Consider the following 23,644-nt stretch of genomic DNA (forward strand, 5'->3'; position numbering starts at 1 on the left):
GTTCTACATGAACATGGCAGGTTTATGCCTTTATAATCCTAAATGTAAATATATAACAATAGGATTTATTTCAATCTAACAGCCTTTCTCCCTCATTCTAAGGCTACTGAGAACCTCTTGTAATAAAAAGACATGATTTGCTGAAGGTGATGGTCAGGGGAACAGGACTACTACGGGAACAGGTACGTTGAGCTACATTAACCAGTAATACCCTCCAAAATGAAGTTTGTGCTTGTGGGCTGTAGGCAATAGCATTACTGGGCATGCAAAAAGCTTTTTATGGAACTGGTCTTGGAGAAAGGGGTAAAAACAAAAAAAATTTGATTTTGTGGGAACTGAAAGGACTGCATGAATTTCCTCACAGGTAACTGCAACAAGGTTTGCCTGAATTATATTTTAAAGGAAGAAATAGTACAGTTTAGCACTTAAAGCCCTAGGAGAAAGGTCCAGGAACAATGGTTGCCTTCATAACTGAAAAGAGGGTGTTCAACCATCACTTGTAATAAAAATAGTTTTAATCCAGAATGAAGGGCACAAGCACTTACATTTAAAACATTCTGCTTTCACTGTAGTGAGTCTCAGTAAAAGCCACAGGATACATTGTTGTGTATTTCCAAAAAAATATGTAGCTGGGAGGGTCTCCAAACAATAGACACAGAGAACTCTGATTCAAGAGTCCAGCAGGAGCCCAGGGTAAAAGGGTTTACTCTACCTGACCATGATGGTGGATGGAAGCCAGGGACTTTATCAGCTTGTGGCAATCTTTAGCACCCTCCTGCTACGCATGCCAAGTGAATTTTAGTGACAGACACAGCAATTCTCTAGAGTTCCTCTGAGCCAGCCACCACTAGCAACTTCCTCCACAGTCATGCCAGGCACCAGTCATACTGCCAGATCCTCACTGAAGATATGCCTTCTCTTATATTGTTAACTTGGTTCCATTAGTTTCCTTCTTCATCTTTCCCATGTGACTCAAAGAGGTGGTGTGGAATCCTTTAAGATCAGTGTGGTGGCCACGAACAATGGTGCCTTGGATTACTCTTTTCTGATCTTATAAGATTTGGCTCCAGTAGGGTTCTGCAGTCTAGATTATCTCAATTCTGAGGCAGTTCACACAAAGTTTTCATATATAAGATGCTTCACCTCGATTACAGATGGTGAAATTTAACCTTGTGGATAGCCATTCTCTAGCACACATTCTATACTTCAGCCACAATGAAGTTCTTACCATGTTCTAAACATTCATACCTCTTTGCTTTTGCATATACCTTTTCCTCTATATAGATCGTCCTTTCCCCTCTGTCTGTGTGGCAAAGTCCTATTCATTTTTTAGGACCCAGTGTTTTCTTCCTGAATTTACTAGGCAGTTAATCACCCCTTCCTTTGGGCTCCCACCACACTTTGCTCATATTGCTAATGTAAGCGGATTAAAACAGACATGAGAGAGGGTTTTTTGTCACCTCTCCCACCTGTGAACCTTGGCAAACTGACAAACAACAAGGCTTGCAAGAACAACTCTTGAAAATAATTGGACATTTATCAGGATGGGATTGCACCAGTGTTCTTGAGCAAGAAGCATGAAAACTGGAGCATCCTCCAACCAAAAGATTCACAGCAATTAACAACAAAAACTGCCAACTGAGACAAACCACAAGGAATCACACCCCTCCCTTCTCACTGTATGAAACTCCAATCCTATTTCAACTCGGGGAGTTATTTGGAGTTCAGGTGATCCCTGAGTACATCAGCTGAATAATGCCTTTAACCTCGATTTGAGTCACTTGGATTATTTTCTTTCAATATCAATATAGTACTTAGCAAGGTTACACAGCTAGTGAGTAGCAGAATGGGATTCAAACCAGGGTTTGTCTGGCTTTGGAGCTCAGATTCTCAATTACTATGGCCTGTTTGTTAGGAAAATGAACTGTCATCTTGGACTACCTGTAATAATTTTGTACAGTACTACTTATTCTAAAACACTGCTTTCTAGTCTTTTGGAAGTTTACTCATTTAATTTCTTGAACTGGCCATCCTAACCATTTCCCTTACAATATTGTATGGTATTTTTTTCACTGACTCTTTAAGAGTAAAATAGAGATGCGGATGATTTTGTGATAACCTTTTGACAACTCTAGAAAACACTGGGCAAGACCCGGGGTAGAGAATCAATCACTGTTCTGGTAAAATTAAAACCTCTGTTTCAGACCTAGGAATTACTACCAGGCACTTACATACACATTACTGCTTCAGAATAATAAACAAGAGGGTATAGATGGAACAAAACAAACCATAACCCCTTTACCAACCATGACCCCATAACATAATATGATTTCAATTTTTCAAAAAAATATCTATGCTTAAGTACTAGGATAGAGAAGGAACACCAAAAATAAAAAGAGGCTTTTAGGATGGTAGGACTGTAAGAATGTTTCTTCTGGGAAAAACAACAAACAACCACCCTCCCAACAAAACCCACCCACAACTACTATACTAGTTCTATAAATAAAAATGTGAACTTATAGTGGAATGATCATTCAAACTAATTTATTACTGGTTATAAAAGAGAGCTACGGTATTCCCTGGAGGCTCTATGCTATCTGTCAGAATCCAGCTTATTTAAAATTGGGGTATGGTATAAGGCCTCTTACTAAGTTAGCCTACACCGAAAAGACAGCAAATCAATGACTGCTGCTCATGCTACCCAGGCAATTTTGCACCAGTGTTGCTGCTTCCAGTGTTTGATTAGAATACTGAAATATTAATGTGCCACTGCACGTGTAATCTATGAGTGGTTTTGATTTAACTAATTCAATATTCAGGTCATATCCAATGATCTTTGTCCTCAAACAGCTCACAATCTAGTTGTTTCAGCAAAAGGTGCAGAGTTAGACATGTTTATATGCATCAAGAGAAACAAACGAAAGCAATATGCCTGTTTACACTGTCCCTACTTGGCTTACCGATAGCTGGGTAATCACTTGCTGCAGGTTACGAATCATCTCTACATTTTCTTTTAATTCTTGGTCTTCCAAAGTCTCCACTAGCTTTTGAAGATCCACTTTGCAGCTGAAAATTCAAGCAAAGGAACCCAAGGGTTAATCATACTGCAAAGGCCAGTGGGTCCGTGATTATGTACTAAGGTGGTATAGGTCACAAACATCTGGTAGGAAACTTACGCTGCATGCTTCCTGAGCTCTTCTAGCTTGGCGTTCATTTTTTCATTCGCTTGTTCTGTCTGCAACAAAGACCCAGGAGATCATCAGTGGCACTGCCTGACAGCCTCACCTAATTAGGCCCTCTCTTCTGCTCCTATGGATTAAAACCTAGGTAGAGAGGCTAACTCCTTTGCTGTTATAGAGGATTTAGTGGACTTTGGTTATTTAGCAAGAAATGTGTTTTTTAACAGTCATGGAAATTAGCCCTTCAGTCAACATGAGCTACTAAAAATAGCATCCAAGCAGCTGGGTCTTATGCTTGCCATGAAGCTCAGACTATAGGGTGGAGCGTGAAGCCTTAATTCCATAGAGAACTTTGCAACTGGGGGAAAAAGCAATACTTCCTGGCATGCTACGCCCTGCTGTTTGCAAAAAACCCACTTGCTTTAAAACTGCCTCCTACACTACACTGTTCCCTAGCCCCACCATAAGGACATTTAAAACATAAAAGGGCCTCACATTGAATATGAGCTGAGGGTTTTTTTCAAGTTACACTATGTTATATGGTAGACTAGTTTTAGCAAAAGAAAGCAAGAAAAAGATGAGGCATAAGACTGATGGCAGAGAAGAAGAAATGGCAGAGAGGCAGCTACATTTTGGGAAGGGTTACTGATATTTTCCATTTTATTTCAGTCACAGTATCTGTAACATGCTAGATGCTGCAACAGATTTGGGAAGGACAGTTTATATAGGACAAAACTGTTGTGCTCGTTATGAAGTTCTGACAAGACATCAAACAATAAACCTATTGGGCAGCCATTGTAACAACCTTATAAAGGTCAGATGGGTACACGGCTAGAATAACAAGTACTGTCTGTTATGTGAGCCACACTCACATGTGAAGCACAGCTTCTAGAGTTACTTCAAAGACATAAAATGTAGCACTGGAGATAGAAACCTGTATATAAAAAAATCCCCTAGATCCCATTTTCACCCTTCTGCTAGTAATGGACATTACAATGGACCTAGGATTTGGCCCCCTTTAAAGAAATCTTTAAGCAGGTTACTCTTCCTTGACTGGAGTACACTGATTCGTGAAGGTGTATAAATTACAGATGGTCAATTACATTTTGGTGGAAACTCATTTTTACTTCTGGCAATCGCTGTGCTATCAAATATTGAGTTGTATTTAGACTAGTAGAACAATGTTAGTGACAGAGCCCGCACACACTGATCCAGGAGGGTACTATCACACATGTAGTAGGACACAGAACTGGTGTAGTCAGTTACATAGTGATCCACTATTTGAAAATTAACCATATGTAAAAGGAGTTAAAATTAATTTTCCAGATGTTTTCTCTCTCCATGGCAGCTGTTAGGATGGGATATGAAATGTGACATTACGGGAAGGGAGATAGAAAGGAACTAAAATCTTAGTGAGGAGAATTACTTGGTATTATGGATGATTAGGCAGAACTTAAGGTGACAGAAGGACCTGGTTCTTTCCTCTCTGATATTTTAGAACAAATCCATTTTAAAATGGGCTTCATGTAGATTCTTTGTGGTAGATATATATGTGTTCACGGTATAAGTCTTTCAATTTTTCTGTATGTTTGATTAAACGTTCTTGGATTTTCCCTGGAGGGGGCTTCAGGGAGGATATGGTAATATTAATTCATTTCTTTCCATGTAACTTGTCTCTCATAATGAGAAGCATGTTAAGTATTTCAGAAACTAAAGTTAGTAAATGTCCAGACTGGTAGTAGTTTAGTCTTGAAGCCTCACCAAAATGATCCTCTCCAACATCTGGGCTGTCTGACCAGCAGCCTCACTTAGACCACGACTTAATTTTTCATTCTCCTCTACCAGTGACTGATTCTTCTCCATTAGGGATTGTAGATTCTCTGATGGTTCCACACTAAGACAAAGAAAGTAACATATTAGAAAAGTACTTGTGGACTTCCCTGGTAGCACAGTGGTTAAGAATATGCCTGCCAATGCAGGGGACGCGGGTTCGATCCCTGGTCCGGGAAGATCCCACATGCCGCGGAGCAACTAAGCCAATGTGCCACAACTACTGAGTCTGCACTCTAGAGCCTGCGAGCCACAACTGCTGAGCCCACGTGCCACAACTACTGAAGCCTGCATGTCCTAGAGCCCACGTGCCACAACTACTGAGCCCACGCACTGCAACTACTGAAGCTCGCGTACTTTAGGGTCTGTGTGACGCAACTACTGAGGCTGTGTGCTGCAACTACTGAAGCCTGCATGCCTAGAGCCCGTGCTCCGCAACAAGAGAAGCCACCGCAATGAGAGGCCCATGCACTGCAATGAACAGTAGCCCTCGCTTGCCACAACTAGAGAAAAGCCCATGCACAGCAGTGAAGACCCAATGCAGCCAAAAAAAAAAAGAAAAGAAAAGTTCCCGATTGATAACAGTTATATCAAAGGTGGATAAAAATATATATCCCATAGGCCTTAGGGTGGGATTGGTTTAAAATTACCCCCCAGAAGTCTAGAAAAAGCGTTCATTCCAATGTATACTTCCAGCCAGGTACTATATTGGATAAATAAAAATGTATGCCTGAACTACTTTAAATTAATGGTTTGGAGGAAGGTAATAATTCAGAGCAAGAAATGGTTGCAACAAGAATGACTAACCTCTAGGTTTAGGATCTTGGTTTAAGATCTTTCTATTTATGCTATGTAGGTAAGAAGTAAAGGCTAACTAATAGCTAAGATACATGTTCTCTCCCGCTTCTCATTCTCAATCCCTCATTAAAGATTAGGGAACTAGAGAAGGAAGAGGTATGGGGGAGGTAGAAGTGACACTGCTAAGGGTCAAAATTTAAGCTAATCAACATAAGTCAATTACCTATTTGCTGTAAAGTTAGGGAAATAGCATTTAAGGAGTGAAAAAGTTGAAATGATGACCTGTGGCCACTAAGAACACATTTCACAACTCTCCATAAACAAGTGCTCCCTTCTAAATGCTTGCCTCCCTTCAAACTGATGACCCACAGCCTCCTGTTCATTTGTCTATCAATTTTTAATGGCTTAGAGTGGGTGGTGGCAACAATAGTATTCATTTCAAATAGGAGTGGAAGGGACAGAAATAGCTTCAAAGAACGTTTGGCATTTATGCAGATTACTTCCTATCAGTTCCAGACTACTGAAACAGATCAATAAGAAGCAGTTTTGATTTGCTTTTTTTGTAATCCACTGGGATTAATTGCTCAAAAGACTAGAAAATAGGACTGGCAAAAAAAGATCAGAAGAAACATGAAGATTTGATCTGAAGGAAACGGAAGGGGAAAATGAATAGTTGTCAAGGATATAATAAAGAGAAAAAAAGGACAGGGAACAGCTGTTCTCAATCTCAAGAAAGGACAGAAAAGGATTTCAGGAATAGATGCCCTCTCACCCAGTTTAAGATTTCCATGAAGTCTTATAGGAGATCTTAGCATGTTCTTTATCAAAAGTTAAGAGCAAGGCCACACCATAGGGTTTCATTACACTCTTGAGAATTTACTAGAACTCTTATGAAGGAATGTTCAATTGTGGATTATAAAAATAAACTATAAGTAAATTTAGTGTTAGTTTAGATTGCTCTGATTTCTTTATTGTTATTAAACTGAAAACTTCCATGCATCGTTCATGCAAGTTGACAAGCTCCAAAGTAATGATACTTTTAACTCAATAGTTTTTTTCCTCTAAAAATTTCCAAGGTTTCTCTAAACCGGGGAAAATACAATGTAAACCAATGTTTCCTCTTTCAGATGCTATTTAATTGCCAATGCTAGTAGGATTCCTCAGTTGAGCATGTGAAAATTGACAAACACGTGCAGAAAATCGATACAAAAGCTTCAATGACACACATTCACAAAGAAAAGAATATAACCTAAGGAAAAAAGCAAAAAAAAAAATCATGTATATAAACTGTACATTTTGTAAAAAGCCTTAAGAAATGTCTCTAAAGATATAAATATACATTTTTGAGAAAAGTAGCATCTTTATTTCTCTGTAAAACATTGAACAATTGAGTTACATTGTTTCATTCATCAACTGTTTCTTAGAATCTGTTACTTTTGTAGCTAAAACTATATCCTATAGGATATTCTAGGTAGTTGGAAGTCTGGAATGGTTTTCATTAGTCTTGTCTTACATGAAACAGGTCTGGCTAAATTGAAAGAAAAGATGGGTCAATTGCTTCTAAACTGGCTATACTAGAACAGGTCTTTAGGAGACCCTTTAAGAGATCCAAGCTTTCCTCAGTTCCTTTATCCAACATTTAAAAAATATTATCAGGAAACCAAGATTAAATGACCCAAAGAGGGAGAGTTACAAAGAGAAGGGCAGTCATTTCTGGGAGATAAAACTATGACAAATTTTAAGATTTATTCTTTATACTTTTCTAAATGTTCTATAAGAAGCAAGGTATCACTTTTATAATCAGAAAAAATGATTGAGTTATTGAAAATAAGGATATTAAAAGAAAATAGGTCCACACCAAACACAAGTATAAACTCCAAATGGAAAAATGAAATGTAAAAAATAAAACCAACACAAGTACTAGAAGAAAACATGGGTGATTTCCTCTTTAATCTTGGCATAGAGAAAGCTTCTTAACTATGAAGCAAAATCCAGAAACATGAGGAGAATGTAAACAGTGTAGCGACTTTGGAAAAGTTTGGCAGTTTCTTTAAAAGTTAAACATATGACCCAGAAATTCCACTTCTAGGTATCTACCCAATAAAAAACATATGTCCATACAAAAACTTGCAAGTGAATATTCATGGAAGCATAATTCATAATATTCACAAAGTTGAAACAACCCAAAAGTCCATGAACTGGTAAATGGATAGACAAAATGTGGTATATCCAGACAACGGAATACTATTTAGCAATGAAAAGGAATGAAGTACTGATAATCTCAGAAACATTATAGATGAAAGAAGCCAGACAAAAAGTCCACATACTGTAAGATTCCACATACATGAAATGTCCACAATAGGCAAATTGTGTAGAAAAAGACAGCAGATTAGTGATTGCCTGGGGCTGGGAGTGGGAACAGGAGTGAGTGCAAATGGGCACAAGGGATCTTTCTGGGGTGACGGAAATGTTCCAAAATTGGATTGTGGTGATAGTTGTACAACTCTGTAAGTTTACTAAAAACCATTGAATTGTACACTTAAAATTAGTTAATTTAATGGTATGTAAATTATATCTCAATAAATCTAGAGGCTAAAAAATCTGGAGGCAATAAAAAAATGATGGATAAACTTTTTACTATATAAAGAGTAATTTTTTGGCCTGCCTGAGCTGAGGTGTTGGTGGCAGCCATTCTGCACTAGGAACTCCAGTCAGAAGAGCCAGGTGAGAGGCCTCTGCACATGGCCCCTGTGAGCAAGTGAATCCCAACTAAGCACAAAGGGGAAAAAAAAGGTCATCTCAGAGCTGTGACTATTTTCAAGGCCAGTGTTTTTCCCTGTGGAACACTGCCTTAGGGGCAAAACAAGGAAGGAGCAGCTGATTCTAATGTGCAGTGCAGAAGGAGAGCCACTGCAGGCCAGCTTCCCCAATTCTAAAGGCACTCCAGCCGTGTGGCTGACAGGGTCTGGGTGCTCCGGCTGGGTGTCAGGCCTGAGCCTCTGAGGTGGGAGAGCTGAGTTCAGGACACTGGACCACCAGAGACCTCGTAATATCAATTGGCACGAGCTCTCCAAGAGATCTCTGTCTCAATGCTAAGACCCAGCTCCACTCAACAACCAGCAAGCTCCAGTGCGGGATACCCCATGCCAAACAACTAGCAAGACAGGAACACAACCCCACCCATTAGCAGAGAGGTTGCCTAAAATCATACTAAGTTCACAGACACTCCAAAACACACCACAAGATGCAGTCCTGCCCATCAGAAAGACAAGATCCAACCTCATCCACCAGAACACAGGCACCAGTTCCTTCCACCAGGAAACCTACACAACCCACTGAACAAACCTTAACCACTGGGGGCAGACACCAAAAACAACGGGAACTACAAACCGGCAGCCTGCAAAAAAACCCCAAACACAGTAAGTTAAGCAAAATGAGAAGACAGATAAACAAGCAGCAGATGAAGGAGCAAGGTAAAAACCCACCAGACCAAACAAATGAAGAGGAAAAAGACAGTCTACCTGAAAAAGAATTCAGAGTAAGGATAGTAAAGATGATCCAAAATCATGGAAACAGAATGGAGAAAATACAAGAAACGTTTAACGAGGACGTAGAAGAACTAAAGAGCAAACAAACGATGACGAACAACACAAAAAATGAAATTAAAAATTCTCTAGGGGCTTCCCTGATGGTGCAGTGGTTAAGAATCCGCCTGCCAAGGCAGGGGACACAGGTTCGAGCCCTGGTCTGGGAAGATCCCACATGCTGCGGAGCAATTAAACCCGTGCGCCACAACTGCTGAGCATGAGCTCTAGAGCCCATGAGCCACAACTACTGAGCCTGTGCACCACAACTACTGAAGCCCGTGCACCTAGGGCCTGTGTTCCGCAACAAGAGAAGACACTGCAATGAGAAGCCTGCGCACTGCAACAAAGAGTAACCCCTGCTCGCCACAACTACAGAAAGCCCGTGTGCAGCAACAAAGACTCAGGGCAGCCAAAAATAAATAAATTTATATTTTAAAAAAATTTCTAGAAGGAATCAATAGCAGAATAACTGAGGTAGAAGAACAGATAAGTGACCTGGAAGATAAAATAGTGGAAATAACTACCACAGAGCAGAATAAAGAAAAAAGAATGAAAAGAATTGAGGACAGTCTTAGAGACCGCTGGGACAACATTAAACGTACCAACATTCAAATTATAGGGGTCCCAGAAGAAGAAGAGAAAAAGAAAGGGATTGAGAAAATATTTGAAGAGATTATAGTTGAAAACTACCCTAATATGGGAAAGGAAATAGTCAATCAAGTCCAGGAAGCGTAGAGAGTCCCACAGAGGAAAAATCCAATGAGAAACATGCCAAGGCACATATTAATCAAACTATCAAATATTAAATAAAAAGAAAAAACATTAAAAGCAGCAAGGGAAAAGAAACAAATAACATACAAGGGAATCCCCATAAGGTTACCAGCTGATCCTTCAGCAGAAACTCTGCAAGCCAGAAGGGAGTGGCAGGACATATTTAAAGTGATGAAAGGGAAAAAACTACAACCAAGATTACTCTACCCAGCAAGGATTTCATTCAGATTCGACAGAGAAATTAAAACCTTTACAGACAAGCAAAAGCTAAGAGAATTCAGCATCACCAAACCAGCTTTACAGCAAATCCTAAAGGAACATCTCTAGGCACGAACCACAAGAGAAGGAAAAGACCTACAATAACAGACACAAAACAATTAAGAAGATGGTAATAGGAACATACATATCAATAATTACCTTAAATATAAATGGATTAAATGCTCCAACCAAAAGACATAGACTGGCAGAATGGATGCAAAAGGAAGACCCGTATATATGCTGTCTCCAAGAGACCACCTTCAGACCTAGGGACACATACAGACTGAAAGTGAGGGGATGGAAAAAGATATTCGATGAAAATGGAAACCAAAAGAAAGCTGGAGTAGCAATTCTCATATCAGACAAAATAGACTTTAAAATAAAGACTATTACAAGAGACAAAGAAGGACGCTACATAATGTTCAAGGGATCAATCCAAGAACATATAACAAGTGTAAATATTTATGCACGCAACATAGGAGCACCTCAATACATAAGGCAAATGCTAACAGCCATAAAAGGGGAAATCGACAGTAACACAATAATAGTAGGGGACTTTAACACCCCACTTTCACCAATTGACAAATCAACCAAAATGAAAATTAATAAGGAAACACAAGCTTTAAATGACACAATAAACCAGATAGATTTAATTGATATTTACAGGACATTCCATCCGAAAACAGCAGACTACATTTTCTTCTCAATTGCACATGGAACATTTTCCAGGATAAAGCACATCTTGGGTCACAAATCAAGCCTTGGTAAATTTAAGAAAACTGAAATCATATTAGAAATAAATTACAGAGAAAAAAGGTAAAAAACACAAACACATGGAGGCTAAACAATACATTACTACATAACCAAGAGATCACTGAAGAAATAAAAGAGGAAATCAAAAAATACCTAGAGACAAATGACAATGAAAACACGACAATCCAAAACCTATGGGATGCAGCAAAAGCTGTTTTAAGAGGGAAGTTTATAGCAATACAATCCTACCTGAAGAAACAAGAAAAATGTCAAATAATCAATCTAACGTTACACCTAAAGGAACTAGAGAAATAGAAAACAAAACCCAAAGTTAGTAGAAGGAAAGAAATCATAAAGCTTAGAGCAGAAATAAATGAAATAGAAACAAAGAAAACAATAGCAAAGATCAATAAAACTAAAAGCTGATTCTTTGAGAAGATAAACAAATTGATAAACCTTTAGCCAGACTCATCAGGAAAAAGAGGGAGAGGACTCAAATCAATAAAATTAGAAATGAAAAAGGAGAAGTTACAACAGACACCACAGAAATACAAAGCATCATAAGAGACTACTACAAGCAACTCTATGCCAATAAAATGGACAACCTGGAAGAAATGGCCAAATTCTTAGAAAGGTATAACCTTCTGAGACTGAACCAGGAAGAAATAGAAAGTATGAACAGACCAATCACAAGTAATAAAATTGAAACTGTGATTAAAAATCTTCCAACAAACAAAAGTCTAGGACCAGATGGCTTCACAGGTGAATTCTATCAAACATTTAGAGAAGAGCTAACACCTACCCCTCCCGAACTCTTCGAAAAAACTGCAGAGGAAGGAAGACTCTGAAACTCATTCTATGAGGCCACCAACAGCCTGATACCAAAGCCAGACAAAGATGTCACAAAGAAAGACAATTACAGACCAATATCACTGATGAAGATAGATGCAAAAATCCTCAACAAAATACTAGCAGACAGAATCCAACAACAAATTAAAAGGATCATACACCATGACCAAGGGGGATTTATCCCAGGATGCAAGGATTCTTCAATATACCAAATCAATCAATGTGATACACCATATTAACAAATTGAAGAATAAAAACCATTTGATCATCTCAATAGATGCAGAGAAAGCTTTGACAAAATTCAACACCCATTTATCATAAAAACTCTCCAGAGAGTGGGCCTAGAGGGAACTTACCTCAACATAATAAAGGCCATATACGACAAACCCACAGCAAACATTCTCAATGCTGAAAAACTGAAAGCATTTCCTCTAAGATCAGGAAAAAGACAAGGATGTCCACTCTCGCCACTATTATTCAACATAGTTTCAGAAGTCCTAGCCATGGCAATCAGAGAAGAAAAAGAAAAAAAAGGAATACAAATTGGAAAAGAAGAAGTAAAACTGTCACTGTTTGCAGGTGACAAGATACTATACATAGAGTATCCTAAAGATGCCACCATAAAACTACTAGAGCTAATCAATGAATTTGGTAAAGTTGCACGATATAAAATTAATGCACAGAAATCCCTTGCATTCCTATACACTAACAACGAAAGATCAGAAAGAGAAATTAAGGAAACAATCCCATTCACCAACCATTGCAACAAAAAGAATAAAATACCTAGGAATCAACCTACCTAAGGAGGTAAAAGACCTGTATTCAGAAAACTATAAGAGACTGATGAAAGAAATCAAAGACAACACAAACAGATGGAGAGATATACCATGTTCTTGGATTGGAAGAATCAATATTGTGAAAATAAGTATACTACTCAAAGCAATCTACAGATTCATTGCAATCCCTATCAAACTACCACTGGCATTTCTCACAGAACTAGAACAAAAAACTTCACAATTTATATGGAAACACAAAAGATCCCGAATAGCCAAAGAAGTCTTGAGGGAAAAAAACTGGAGCTGGAGGAATCAGACCCCCCGACTTCAGACTATACTACAAATTTACAGTAATCAAGACAATATGGTACTGGCACAAAAACAGAAATACAGATCAGTGGAACAGGATAGAAAGCCCAGTGATAAACCCACGCACCTATGGTCAACTAATCTATGACAAAGGAGGCAAGGATATACAATGGAGAAAAGACAGTCTCTTCAATAAGCAGTGCTGGGAAAACCGAACAGCTATATGTAAAAGAATGAAATTAGAACACTCCTTAACACCATACACAAAAATAAACTCAAAGTGGATTAAAGACCTAAATGTAAGACCTGATACTATAAAACTCTTAGACGAAAACACAGGAAGAACACTCTTTGACATAAATCACAGCAAGATCTTTTTTGACCCATTTCCTAGAGTAATGAAAATAAAAACAAAAACAAACAAACAAACAGGGCTTAATGAAACTTAAAAGCTTTTGCACAGCAAAGGAAACTATAAATGAGAGGAAAAGACAACCCTCAGAATGGGAGAAAATATTTGTGAATGAATCAATGGACAAAGGATTAATCTCCAAAATATATAAACAGCTCATGAAGCTCAATATTAAAAAAAAACTAACAACCCTATCAAAACATGGGCAGAAGACCTAAGTAGGCATTTCTCCAAATAAGACATACAGATGGCCAAAAGGCACATGAAAAGCTGCTCAACATCACTTATCATCAGAGAAATGCAAATCAAAATTACAACGAGGTATCACCTCACACCAGTTAGAATGGGCATTATCAGGAACTCTACAAACAACAAATGCTGGAAAGGGGGTGGAGAAATGGGAACCCTCTTGCACTGTTGGTGGGGATGTAAATTGATACAGCCACTATGGAGAACAGTAATGGAGGTTCCTTAAAAAACTAAAAATAGAATTACCATATGATCCAGCAATCTTACTACTGGGCATATACCCAGAGAAAACCATAATTCAAAAAGACACATGCACCCCAATGTTCACTGCAGTACTATTTACAATAGCCAGGTCATGGAAGCAACCTAAATGCCCATCGACAGATGAATGGATAAAGAAGATGTGGCACATATATACAATGGAATATTACTCAGCCATAAAAAGGAATGACATTGGGTAACTTGTAGAGACGTGGACGGACCTAGAGACTGTCATACAGAGTGAAGTAAGTCAGAAAGAGAAAAACAAATATCGTATATTAACGCATATACGTGCAATCTAGAAAAATGGTACAGATGAACCCGTTTGCAAGGCAGAAATAGAGACACAGATGTGGACAACAGACGTATGGACACCAACGGGGGAAAACCGTGGTGGGGTGGGGATGGTGGTGTGCTGTATTGGGTGATTGGGATTGACATGTATACACTGATGTGTATAAAATTGATGACTAATAAGAACCTGCTGTTTAAAAAAATAAATACAATAAAATTTTAAAAATATTGTGGTAAAAAGCATAACATAAAATTTACCATCTTAACCAGTAAATTTTAAGTGTACAGTTCAACAGTGTTAAGTATGTTCACATTGTTGTGCAATGGATCTCCAAAAGTTTTTCACCTTGTAAAACTGAAATTCCATACCCATTATACAACAACTCTCCACACACACACCCCAGTCTATTATTTTAGTTTTGTGCCACTGCTTCTAATGCTCTTTACCTTCACCTATGTGCACACAGAACTTTGCCTATATTTTCTTCTAGTTCTCTTGTAGGTTTTTTTTTTCTTAAAAATTGTGGGGACTTCCCTGTTGGCACAGTGGTTAAAAATACGCCGGCCAATGCAAGGGACATGGGTTTGATCCCTGGTCTGGGAATATTCCCACATGCCGTGGAGGAACTAAGCCGGTGCGCCACAACTCCTGAGCTTGTGCTCTAGAGCCCGTGAGCCACAACTACTGAGCCCGCATGCCACAACTACTGAAGCCCCCGCACCTAGAGCCCGTGCTCCACAACAAGAGAAGCCACCGCAATGAGAAGCCCACACAACGCAAGGAAGAGTAGCCCCCGCTTGCTGCAACTAGAGAAAGCCCACATGCAGCCATGAAGACCCAATGCAGGAAAAAATAAATAAATAAATTTACATTAAAAAAATTGTGGTAAAAAACATATAACATGAAACTTACCGTCCTAACCATTTTTAAGTGTACAGTTGAGTAGCATTAAGTATATTTACATTGCTGTGAAATAGATCTCCAGAACTTTTTCATCTTGTAAAACTCAAATTATATACCCATTAAATAACAACTCCCTTTTTCCCCCTCCCCTAGCCCCTGGTAACCACCATGCTAGTTTCCATTTCTATGAATTCAAGTACTTTAAATTCCTTATATAAGTGGAATCATACAGTATTTGTCTTTTTGTGACTGGCTTATTTCACTTACATAACGCCCTCAAGTTTCATTCATGTTGTAACATGTGATAGGATTTCCTTCCTTTTTAAGGCTGAATAATATTCTGTTGTATGTATATACCACATTTTATTTATCCATTCATACACTGATGGACATCTGTATTGCTTCTGCTTCTTAGCTACTTTTTATTTATTTATTTAGTTAGTTTTTATAGAATATAGGAAGGTGTTTAAGCCCTTCCTATATTCTTTTTTTTTAATAAATTTATTATTTATTTATTTATTTTTGGCTCCATTGGGTCTTCATTGCTGCATGCAGGCTTTCTTTGTTGCAGCAAGCAGGGGCTACTCTTCATTGCGGTGCGCAGCCTTCTCATTGTGGTGGCTTCTCTTGTTGTGGAGCATGGGCTCTAGGCGCACGGGCTTCAGTAGTTGCGGTATGCGGGCTCAGTAGTTGTGGCGCGCAGGCTCTAGAGCACAGGCACAGTAGTTGTGGCGCACGGGCTTAGTTGCTCCACGGCATGTGGGATCTTCCTGGACCAGGGCATGAACCCATGTGCCCTGCATTGGCAGGCGGATTCTTAACCACTGTGCCACAAGGGAAGCTGTTAGCTACTTTAAAAAAAATTTTTATTTACTTATTTGGCTGCATCAGGTCTTAGTTGTGGCATGCGGGATCTTTCGTTGCAGCACGTGGGCTCTTTGTTGTGGTGTGCGGGCTTGTCTCTGGTTGAGGCGTGTGGGCTCCAGAGTGCGGGGAGACTCAGCAGCTGCTGCGCACGGGCTCTCTAGCTGTGGCACGCAGGCCCCAGAGTGTGCAGGCTTAGTTGCCCCACAGCATGTGGGATCTTAGTTCCCCAACCAGTGATCGAACCCACGTCTCCTGCATTGGAAGGCAGATTCTTAACCAGTGAACCACCAGGGAAATCCCTCTTAGCTATTATGAATAGTGCTGTTATGAACATGGGTATGCAAATATCTCTTTGAGACCCTGTTTTCGATTCTTTCGGATATATACCCAGAAGTGTGATTGCTGGATCATATGGTAGTTCTATTTTTAATTTTCTGAGGAACCTCCATACTGTTTTCCATAGCAGTTACACCATTTTAGAATCCTTTCAACAGTGCACAAAGGTTCTAATTTAATTTCTCCACATCCTCCTCATATCCTTTCCAACATTTGTTACTTTTTGTTATTTTTTGTTTTTGATAGTAGCCATCCTGACAGGTGTATGGTGATATCTCATTTTGGTTTTGATTTGCATTTCTCTGCTCTGAGTATATCTTTTTGTAAAACTCTGACTCTTAGACCACGATAATGTTTCACATACACTTCATATACCCAAAATATAAACAAACAATTAAAACTAACCAAGCAAGATGTAGTGGGAACCCACAATGGAATACAAACAGTAACTCTGGGAAACAATATCTTGCCTGGATATTCTAAGCCTAAAGACAAAAGAATTATACATATATGCTGTAATCTAGTTCCTAAAAGTGTTTCTCACAGGGGTATGGGCTAGCAATTCCAAAATTATTTTACGTGTATACTAGAACTGAACAAGTAAGTAAATAGAATGCAGATAATGAGAGCTGGTTTTTCACTGCTGGAGAAAGAAGTTATAAATAAGGAGAGCGGGAGGATTAGAATAAGCCTTGTAGTGTTGGACTGGAATCAGATGTATCAGTCTAAAATCATGGTTTTTAATATATACACAGTTAGGTAGACATAAAAATATAGATATATGTGTGGGTTACTATACATACAGATATTTCCTAGCTCTACTCACTGAGAGGGCCTAGAAGTAATGACTTCTCAGTAACAATGAGCACACCTAGCACCCAGATCTGGTTTCTAAACACCATTTTCCAATTAAAAAAAGAAAACCCAGGGCTCCTTGGACATATGGTTGACTCCAGAATTGGGGCAGGGAAAATAGAAGACAGGTGTGGAGCATCTGGTAGAAATGCTTAAAAACTTGATAGCGTGTTAAAGAATACAACAGCCACCCTGAAGGAGCTCCTAGTGGACAAAGCAGAAACAACAAATAAAACAAGCAATAAAACATAATGCTAGTATTGGATGTTAATGCATAGAATAAAATAAATACCCATGAGTCTATATGGCTATAAATACATAATGAAATAAATAAATGGTGGGAGGGGAGAGACAGCTCTTCCTCATAGTAGAATTCCAATTAATAAATTTCTGAGGCCAGAACCTATGCTCTTTCTATTATACCAGGTTGTCTCAAAGCTAACTAGCTAGTCCTAAATAGACAGCAAGTTTGTTAAGTTCCCTACCTTGACACCAAGTGCTACCAGAAACTTTAGACTATCAGGGGAAAACAATCATAAGGAGAAAAAGGCTCTGTTAGAATATACATTTAAAATTAGTCTATGACTCTTACTTTATAGATCCAGGCAGGGTACCTCCATGGGCTTGCAGCAACAAGACCTGTAGCTGTTGTACCTGGAACAGGCAAAGAAAAATAGTCAGCTAGTTACCAATCAAAAGTTACTTATCGGGCTTCCCTGGTGGCGCAGTGGTTGGGAGTCCGCCTGCCGATGCAGGGGACACGGGTTCATGCCCCGGTTGGGAGGATCCCAAATGCCGCGGAGCGGCTGGGCCCGTGGGCCATGGCCGCTGAGCCTGCGCGTCCAGAGCCTGTGCTCCACAACGGGAGAGGCCACAGCAGTGAGAGGCCCGCGTACCGCAAAAAAAAAAAAAAAAAAAAAAAAAAAGTTACTTATCCTTTATCAGCAAAATTACCATGATTAGTAGTCGGGTAATCTTACTTGATACCTATGAAATCTAAAGGTATTACAGAAAGCAACATGGTTGATGATTCAATGATAAAAGGACAATCAGCATTACATGAATAACTAGTACTTAGAAGATGAGTTGTCTCTTTTACCTAAGCATCTTCATGAGTTTTTATTGAGAATCTATTTTTTTTTAAATTTATTTTTATTATTATTATTTTTTAAAATATTTACTTATTTTGGCTGCACCAGGTCTTAGCTGCGGCACATGGGATCTTCGCTGTGGCATGTTTAGTTGCAGCACACCGACTTCTTAGTTGTGGCAGGCACGTGGAATCTAGTTCCCTGACCAGGGATTGAACCCGGGCCCCCTGCATTGGGAGCACAGAGTCTTACCCACTGGACCACCAGGGAAGTTCCAGAGAACCTACTTTTTTAAAAAAATTAAACTTAGGGACTTCCCTGGGGGCGCAGTGGTTAAGAATCTGCCTGCAAGTGCAGGGGCCACGGGTTCGAGCCCTGGTCCGAGAGGACCCCACATGCTACGGAGCAGCTAAGACCATGTGCCACAACTACTGAGCCTGTGCTCGAGAGCCTGCAAGCCACAACTACTGAGCCTGTGTGCCACAACTACGGAAACCCGTGCGCCTAGAGCCCATGTTCCGCAACAAGAGAAGCCACCGTGATGAGAAGCCTGCATGCCACAATGAAGAGTAGCCCCTGCTCACCACAACTAGAGAAAGCCTGCTCGCAGCAACAAAGACCCAACACAGCCAAAAATAAATAAATAAATAAATAAATAAATAAATAATTAAAAAAATCAAACTTAGCACTGGGCTACGCAATGTGGGGGGTGGATACAAGAATAAACTCTTGTGGTTTATTATCCAGTTTACAATCTAGTTGATGAAGACAAGACTAAGGCCTGAAAATTTAAGAAATAACACAAGACAGAAGATACTAGTCATCAAGTATAGTTAAGTACTTTAAGGTTCTGAGAAGAAGCAAATTAATGAAATCCCAAAATAGTCCAAAGGAGGCTTCGTGGAGACGGATCTTAAACCAGAGTGAATGTGCAATCAACCTCTCCATTCCCTCTTATGATAAAAGAGGAGCTGCTCTGCTTGAGCTTTGGATCCCAAGTCTTCTTGCCTTCTGATAAATCCTATTCTGGGGACTTCCCTGGTGGTCCAGTGGTTAAGACTCCATGCTCCCATTGCAAGGGGCCCAGGTTCAATTCCTGGTCAGGGAACTAGATCCCACATGACACAACTAAAAGCCTGAATGCCACAACTAAAATATTCCACGTGTCGCAACTAAGACCAGTGCAGCCAAATAAATAAATAAGTAAATAAATTAAAAAAAATCTTATTCTATTTGTTATCCATTCTCTCTTCTATATCTTTGACTTCTCCCTTTTTACAGAATCCTTCCTACTAAGATTAAAACATGTTCAAGTCTCTCCCATCTTAAAACAAAACAAAACAAAAGCACCTTTCCCAATCCCACTTCCTATCTCTTTTGCCCAATTTCTCTCCTTCACAAAGTTTGACAGAATAGTCTACACCCACTGCCTCCATTTCCTTTTGCTCTTCTCTCACTTGCTCTTTAACCTATTCTAACCTGATTCGTGCCCACAACATTCCGCTGAAATAACTCTTGATAATGTCACCAATGATCGGCATGTCACTACATCCCATGGGCATTTTTCAGTCTTCATTTTATTTGACTGTTTGGTAGCATTTGGGTTACCAGATGCCACTCTTTCTTGCTTTTCCTTCTATTCTTCAAGCTGATCTTCTAAGTCTCTTAGTTCATCTTTGATCCAACTGTCCTTTAAATGATAAAGTTCCTCAAAGCTCACTCACTTTCTATTCTCTCCTTAAAGTCTCATCTCTGACTATGGTTTCAATTACCATCTATAAACTGGTGACTCCCAAATTTATCTCAAACACAGATCTTTCTGAATTTAGAACCCTTTTTTTAATGCAATATCACTAGTATTTTACATTTATTGTCACATCATTATTTCCAAAGCATGACAACACATGTGATTTCACTTGGTCCACATAGATTTCTAAAGCATTTACAGGGAACAAGGCTGTTTGATAGGGAGAAACTGGTATTTTATCTCCATTTTATGAAAAGGAGCCTTCAGGCAGAAAGCTTAGGGGGGATTTGCTGGCCATCAGTGAAGGAACTGCTGGTAGGGGGGCGTTGTTCCCTCCAATCCAGCTATCTCTCCCTTGCAACCTGCAAGTAAGGCTTATCAGAGTTACTATACCACTGCAGGGAGAAGAGCTTTCTCTGTTCTTTGATAAGCCACTACTGCTCCATCTTGGAGAGACAGTGGGAAAAGTCAAGGGCAGGATATCAGGAGACCTGGTTCCTCCATCAGCCTGCCCTGAACCACCTATATTCATTTCTTAGACCCCAGTGTCTTAAAATGGGAATAAAGATATCTGCTGTGTTCACTGGCTTATTATGATGATAAAATTAAATAATGAATATAAAAGGGTTTTTTTTTTGAACCATAATCATATATGAATGTCAAGGTGAGACAGGAAATCTGAAAGGAAGGGAGCTTCTTTGAGGCCTGAGTCTAGTCCCTGGAGCCAGACACTACGCAAGATGGTTTAGACATAATATCCTGTTTAATCCTCAAATCAGCCCAGGGAGCTGAGTATTACTATTATTAGATCCCCTTAGTTTTTCTGAATTTAGAACCTTTATATTCAAATATCTACTTAATATTTCTGCCTAGTTTTCTGCTATCCCAAACCTGGTCCTTCTTCAGTATACTCTAGGTCAGTGAATATGCAGTTTCACATGCCAGAAAGCTGGATGTCATACCCTCATCCCCTTATCTAATCCACTGGTCACTTCTTTCTATCACTTTCTAAGCCATTTCTCTCTCTGGACTACTGCAGTAACTTCTTAAGTGGTCTCTATGAGTCTACTTTTGCTCCACTATAATCCACTTCCACACAGCAGCCATACCATTTTTTAAAAGTGGAAATGATCAATGTTGCCACCTTGCTTAAAATCATTTTTAACGTAGTACATGAGGCGTTGATCAGGCCTCTGCTTCTTCTCTAGTCTCAGACTGGAACACCCTTTCCGTGCTCTCTCCACTCTAGCCACACTGGCATTCTGAGTTCTTCAAATGCACTGTATTCCTAACTCAAGATCTTTGCAGACATGCTATATGCCTGGCACTGTTCTAAATGCTTTACATGTATTAACTCAGTTAACCCTCACAAAAACCCTATGAAGCAGGTACTATTATTATTTCCATTTTACAGATAGGGAAACTGAGGCACAGAGAACTTGCCCTGGGTAAATAGCTAGTGAGGTATAGAGCCAGGATTTGAACCCAGGCAGCCTGGCTGCAGTGTCAATGCTGTTTCCCATCATACTTTGCTACACATGCTATTTCTTCTTCCTGGAATCCCCTTCTTTCTTTTCTGCATAGATGATTCCTACTCAGTCCCTCAGATCTCAGCTCATATGTAACTACTTCAGGGAAGCCTTCTCAGATTAGATATTTAACAGAAGATCCTGTTCCATACTTTCACAGTGCCCTATAGCACACTATCCCAGTTTATAATGATATGTTGGTATGATTGTGTGTTTAATGTTTGTCTCCCCCACTAGGCAATAAATTCCATGAACGCAGAAACTGTGTCTGCTTTGCTTAACAATGTATCCCAGCACAGTACCTGGCACATAACAGTGTTCAATAAATATTTATTGTTGGAATGGATGAACAAATAAATGACCAGGAAAAAGAGCATTTTTGGCAATAGTAATACACATGAAAGAAAACAGAGGAGCAGGACTGAGTAAGGTATTTTACAATTGAGATGATTCTGTGAACAGGTAAATTATTTATATTTTCTATAGTGAACCCTAAGAGGGAAGGAAATAAAGGAGGATAAGGGGAAGGAAGACAACAGATTGAATGAATGGTAATTATTATCACTGAGGAGGAAGGCCAGAGACGGAGTGAACACTGGACTGTTGGGAAACACTAGATTCCCATTGGGAAGAGTGCTACACAAAGAAAACCTGACCCCCCCCCCCCAAGGAGTCAACCCAACCACCTGCCCTCTCAGCTCCTCTGCCAGAGATACTGAGCTGCTGCACAGTCATACTGATACCACCACAAATTCATGTTCCTAGTCAGCTGCTTCTTCAATTTCCGTGATTTTAAGCCTTCTGTGGTTACCTCAGTCCCTCTACCCTATCATCATCTGCTTGCTTGCTCTTAGAAGGTGACGTTACCTCCTACTTCACTGAGAAGATAAAGATCGTCAGGCTGAAAATTGCTCAATTTCCCTTCTTCTTCCTCTAAATTAGTGTCACTGTATTCTTCCTATCCTAACCTCTTTTCTTCTAGTCTTGGGGGCAAGTATCCCTTCTACTGTCTAAAGCAAAGACCTCTTTATTTGTGCTCAGGATCTCAACTAAGAGATGACCCCTTATCAACTCATCCCTATTCTCAGTTTTAGTCTCTCCCAACTGGTTCTTTCACATGTTCAAGTCTCTTCCATATTTTAAAAACAAACAGATTTACATCCCTTGACCCTTGACTACCAGCTATTGTCTTCTTTCATCTTGCCTTCTTGAAAGAAGAGCCTAACAACTTCCTCCACTTCCTTATCTAGCATTCACTGTCCATCCCATAGCAATCTGCTCCTATCATTCCCCTGACCCTCTTCTCACTCCTTGTTGATTAAAAAAAAATCAATGGACACTTTTCAACCCTTATCTTACTTTACACTTTATAAATTTATACTTTCAGTAGTCCTCCTTGAAACTTTCTTCTCTTGTCTTCCATGAACCACTGATTTTCTTCCTGCCTGTTTGCTCCTTCTTCATCTCTCTTGTCTTCTACTCCTTTCCCCCTTCCTTAAATGCTGCTGTTACTCCTGAGTTCTGCTAGGCTTCTTCTCTCTTCTTGTCCATTTGCTCATTCAGCAAATATTGAGGAACTGCCTTTAACGTGCCGGGCACTCTTTGATCTCATCCACTCCATAACTTCAGATACCATCTAAATGCTGATGACTCTCAAATCTGTATCTTCAGTTCAGACCTCTCTACATTAAACCCACATACCCAGTCATGTTTGAACAACTCTACTTAGATGTCCTACAAGCCCTTCAAATTCAAAATGCCCAAAACTGAATTTCATCATTTCCATTTCCCTACCTGACCCTGTTTTTCCTCCTATATTCCCCGACTCAATGATTATTACTACCATTTATTCAGTTGTCCAAGCAAGAAATCTGGGAATCAACTTTGATTCTCCCTACCTACCTTTCCATGTCACATGTGTCACCACATATGTAAGCTCTATACATTCTACCTCCTTGTTTTTTGTTTCTAATTTGTCCCCCTTTCTTC

The 23,644-nt window shown here is 39.5% G+C and overlaps 1 protein-coding gene across 2 annotated transcripts in view; it reads right to left on the minus strand.

The window, feature by feature from the left end:
* KIF4A (kinesin family member 4A) overlaps window positions 1–23,644 on the minus strand; it is a 127,107-nt gene that overhangs the window by 50,892 nt on the left and 52,571 nt on the right. For both annotated transcript variants that reach the window (XM_067724187.1, XM_067724186.1), the window contains exons 10-13: window positions 17,881–17,942; window positions 4,941–5,073; window positions 3,177–3,235; window positions 2,961–3,066 (exon numbers count right to left, since the gene is read on the minus strand). In XM_067724187.1, coding sequence (XP_067580288.1) covers window positions 2,961–3,066; window positions 3,177–3,235; window positions 4,941–5,073; window positions 17,881–17,942 — 360 coding nt within the window. The remainder of the gene's footprint in view (window positions 1–2,960; window positions 3,067–3,176; window positions 3,236–4,940; window positions 5,074–17,880; window positions 17,943–23,644) is intronic.

The sequence above is a fragment of the Pseudorca crassidens genome, chromosome X (genome assembly GCF_039906515.1).
Source record: "Pseudorca crassidens isolate mPseCra1 chromosome X, mPseCra1.hap1, whole genome shotgun sequence".
NCBI lineage: Eukaryota > Metazoa > Chordata > Mammalia > Artiodactyla > Delphinidae > Pseudorca > Pseudorca crassidens.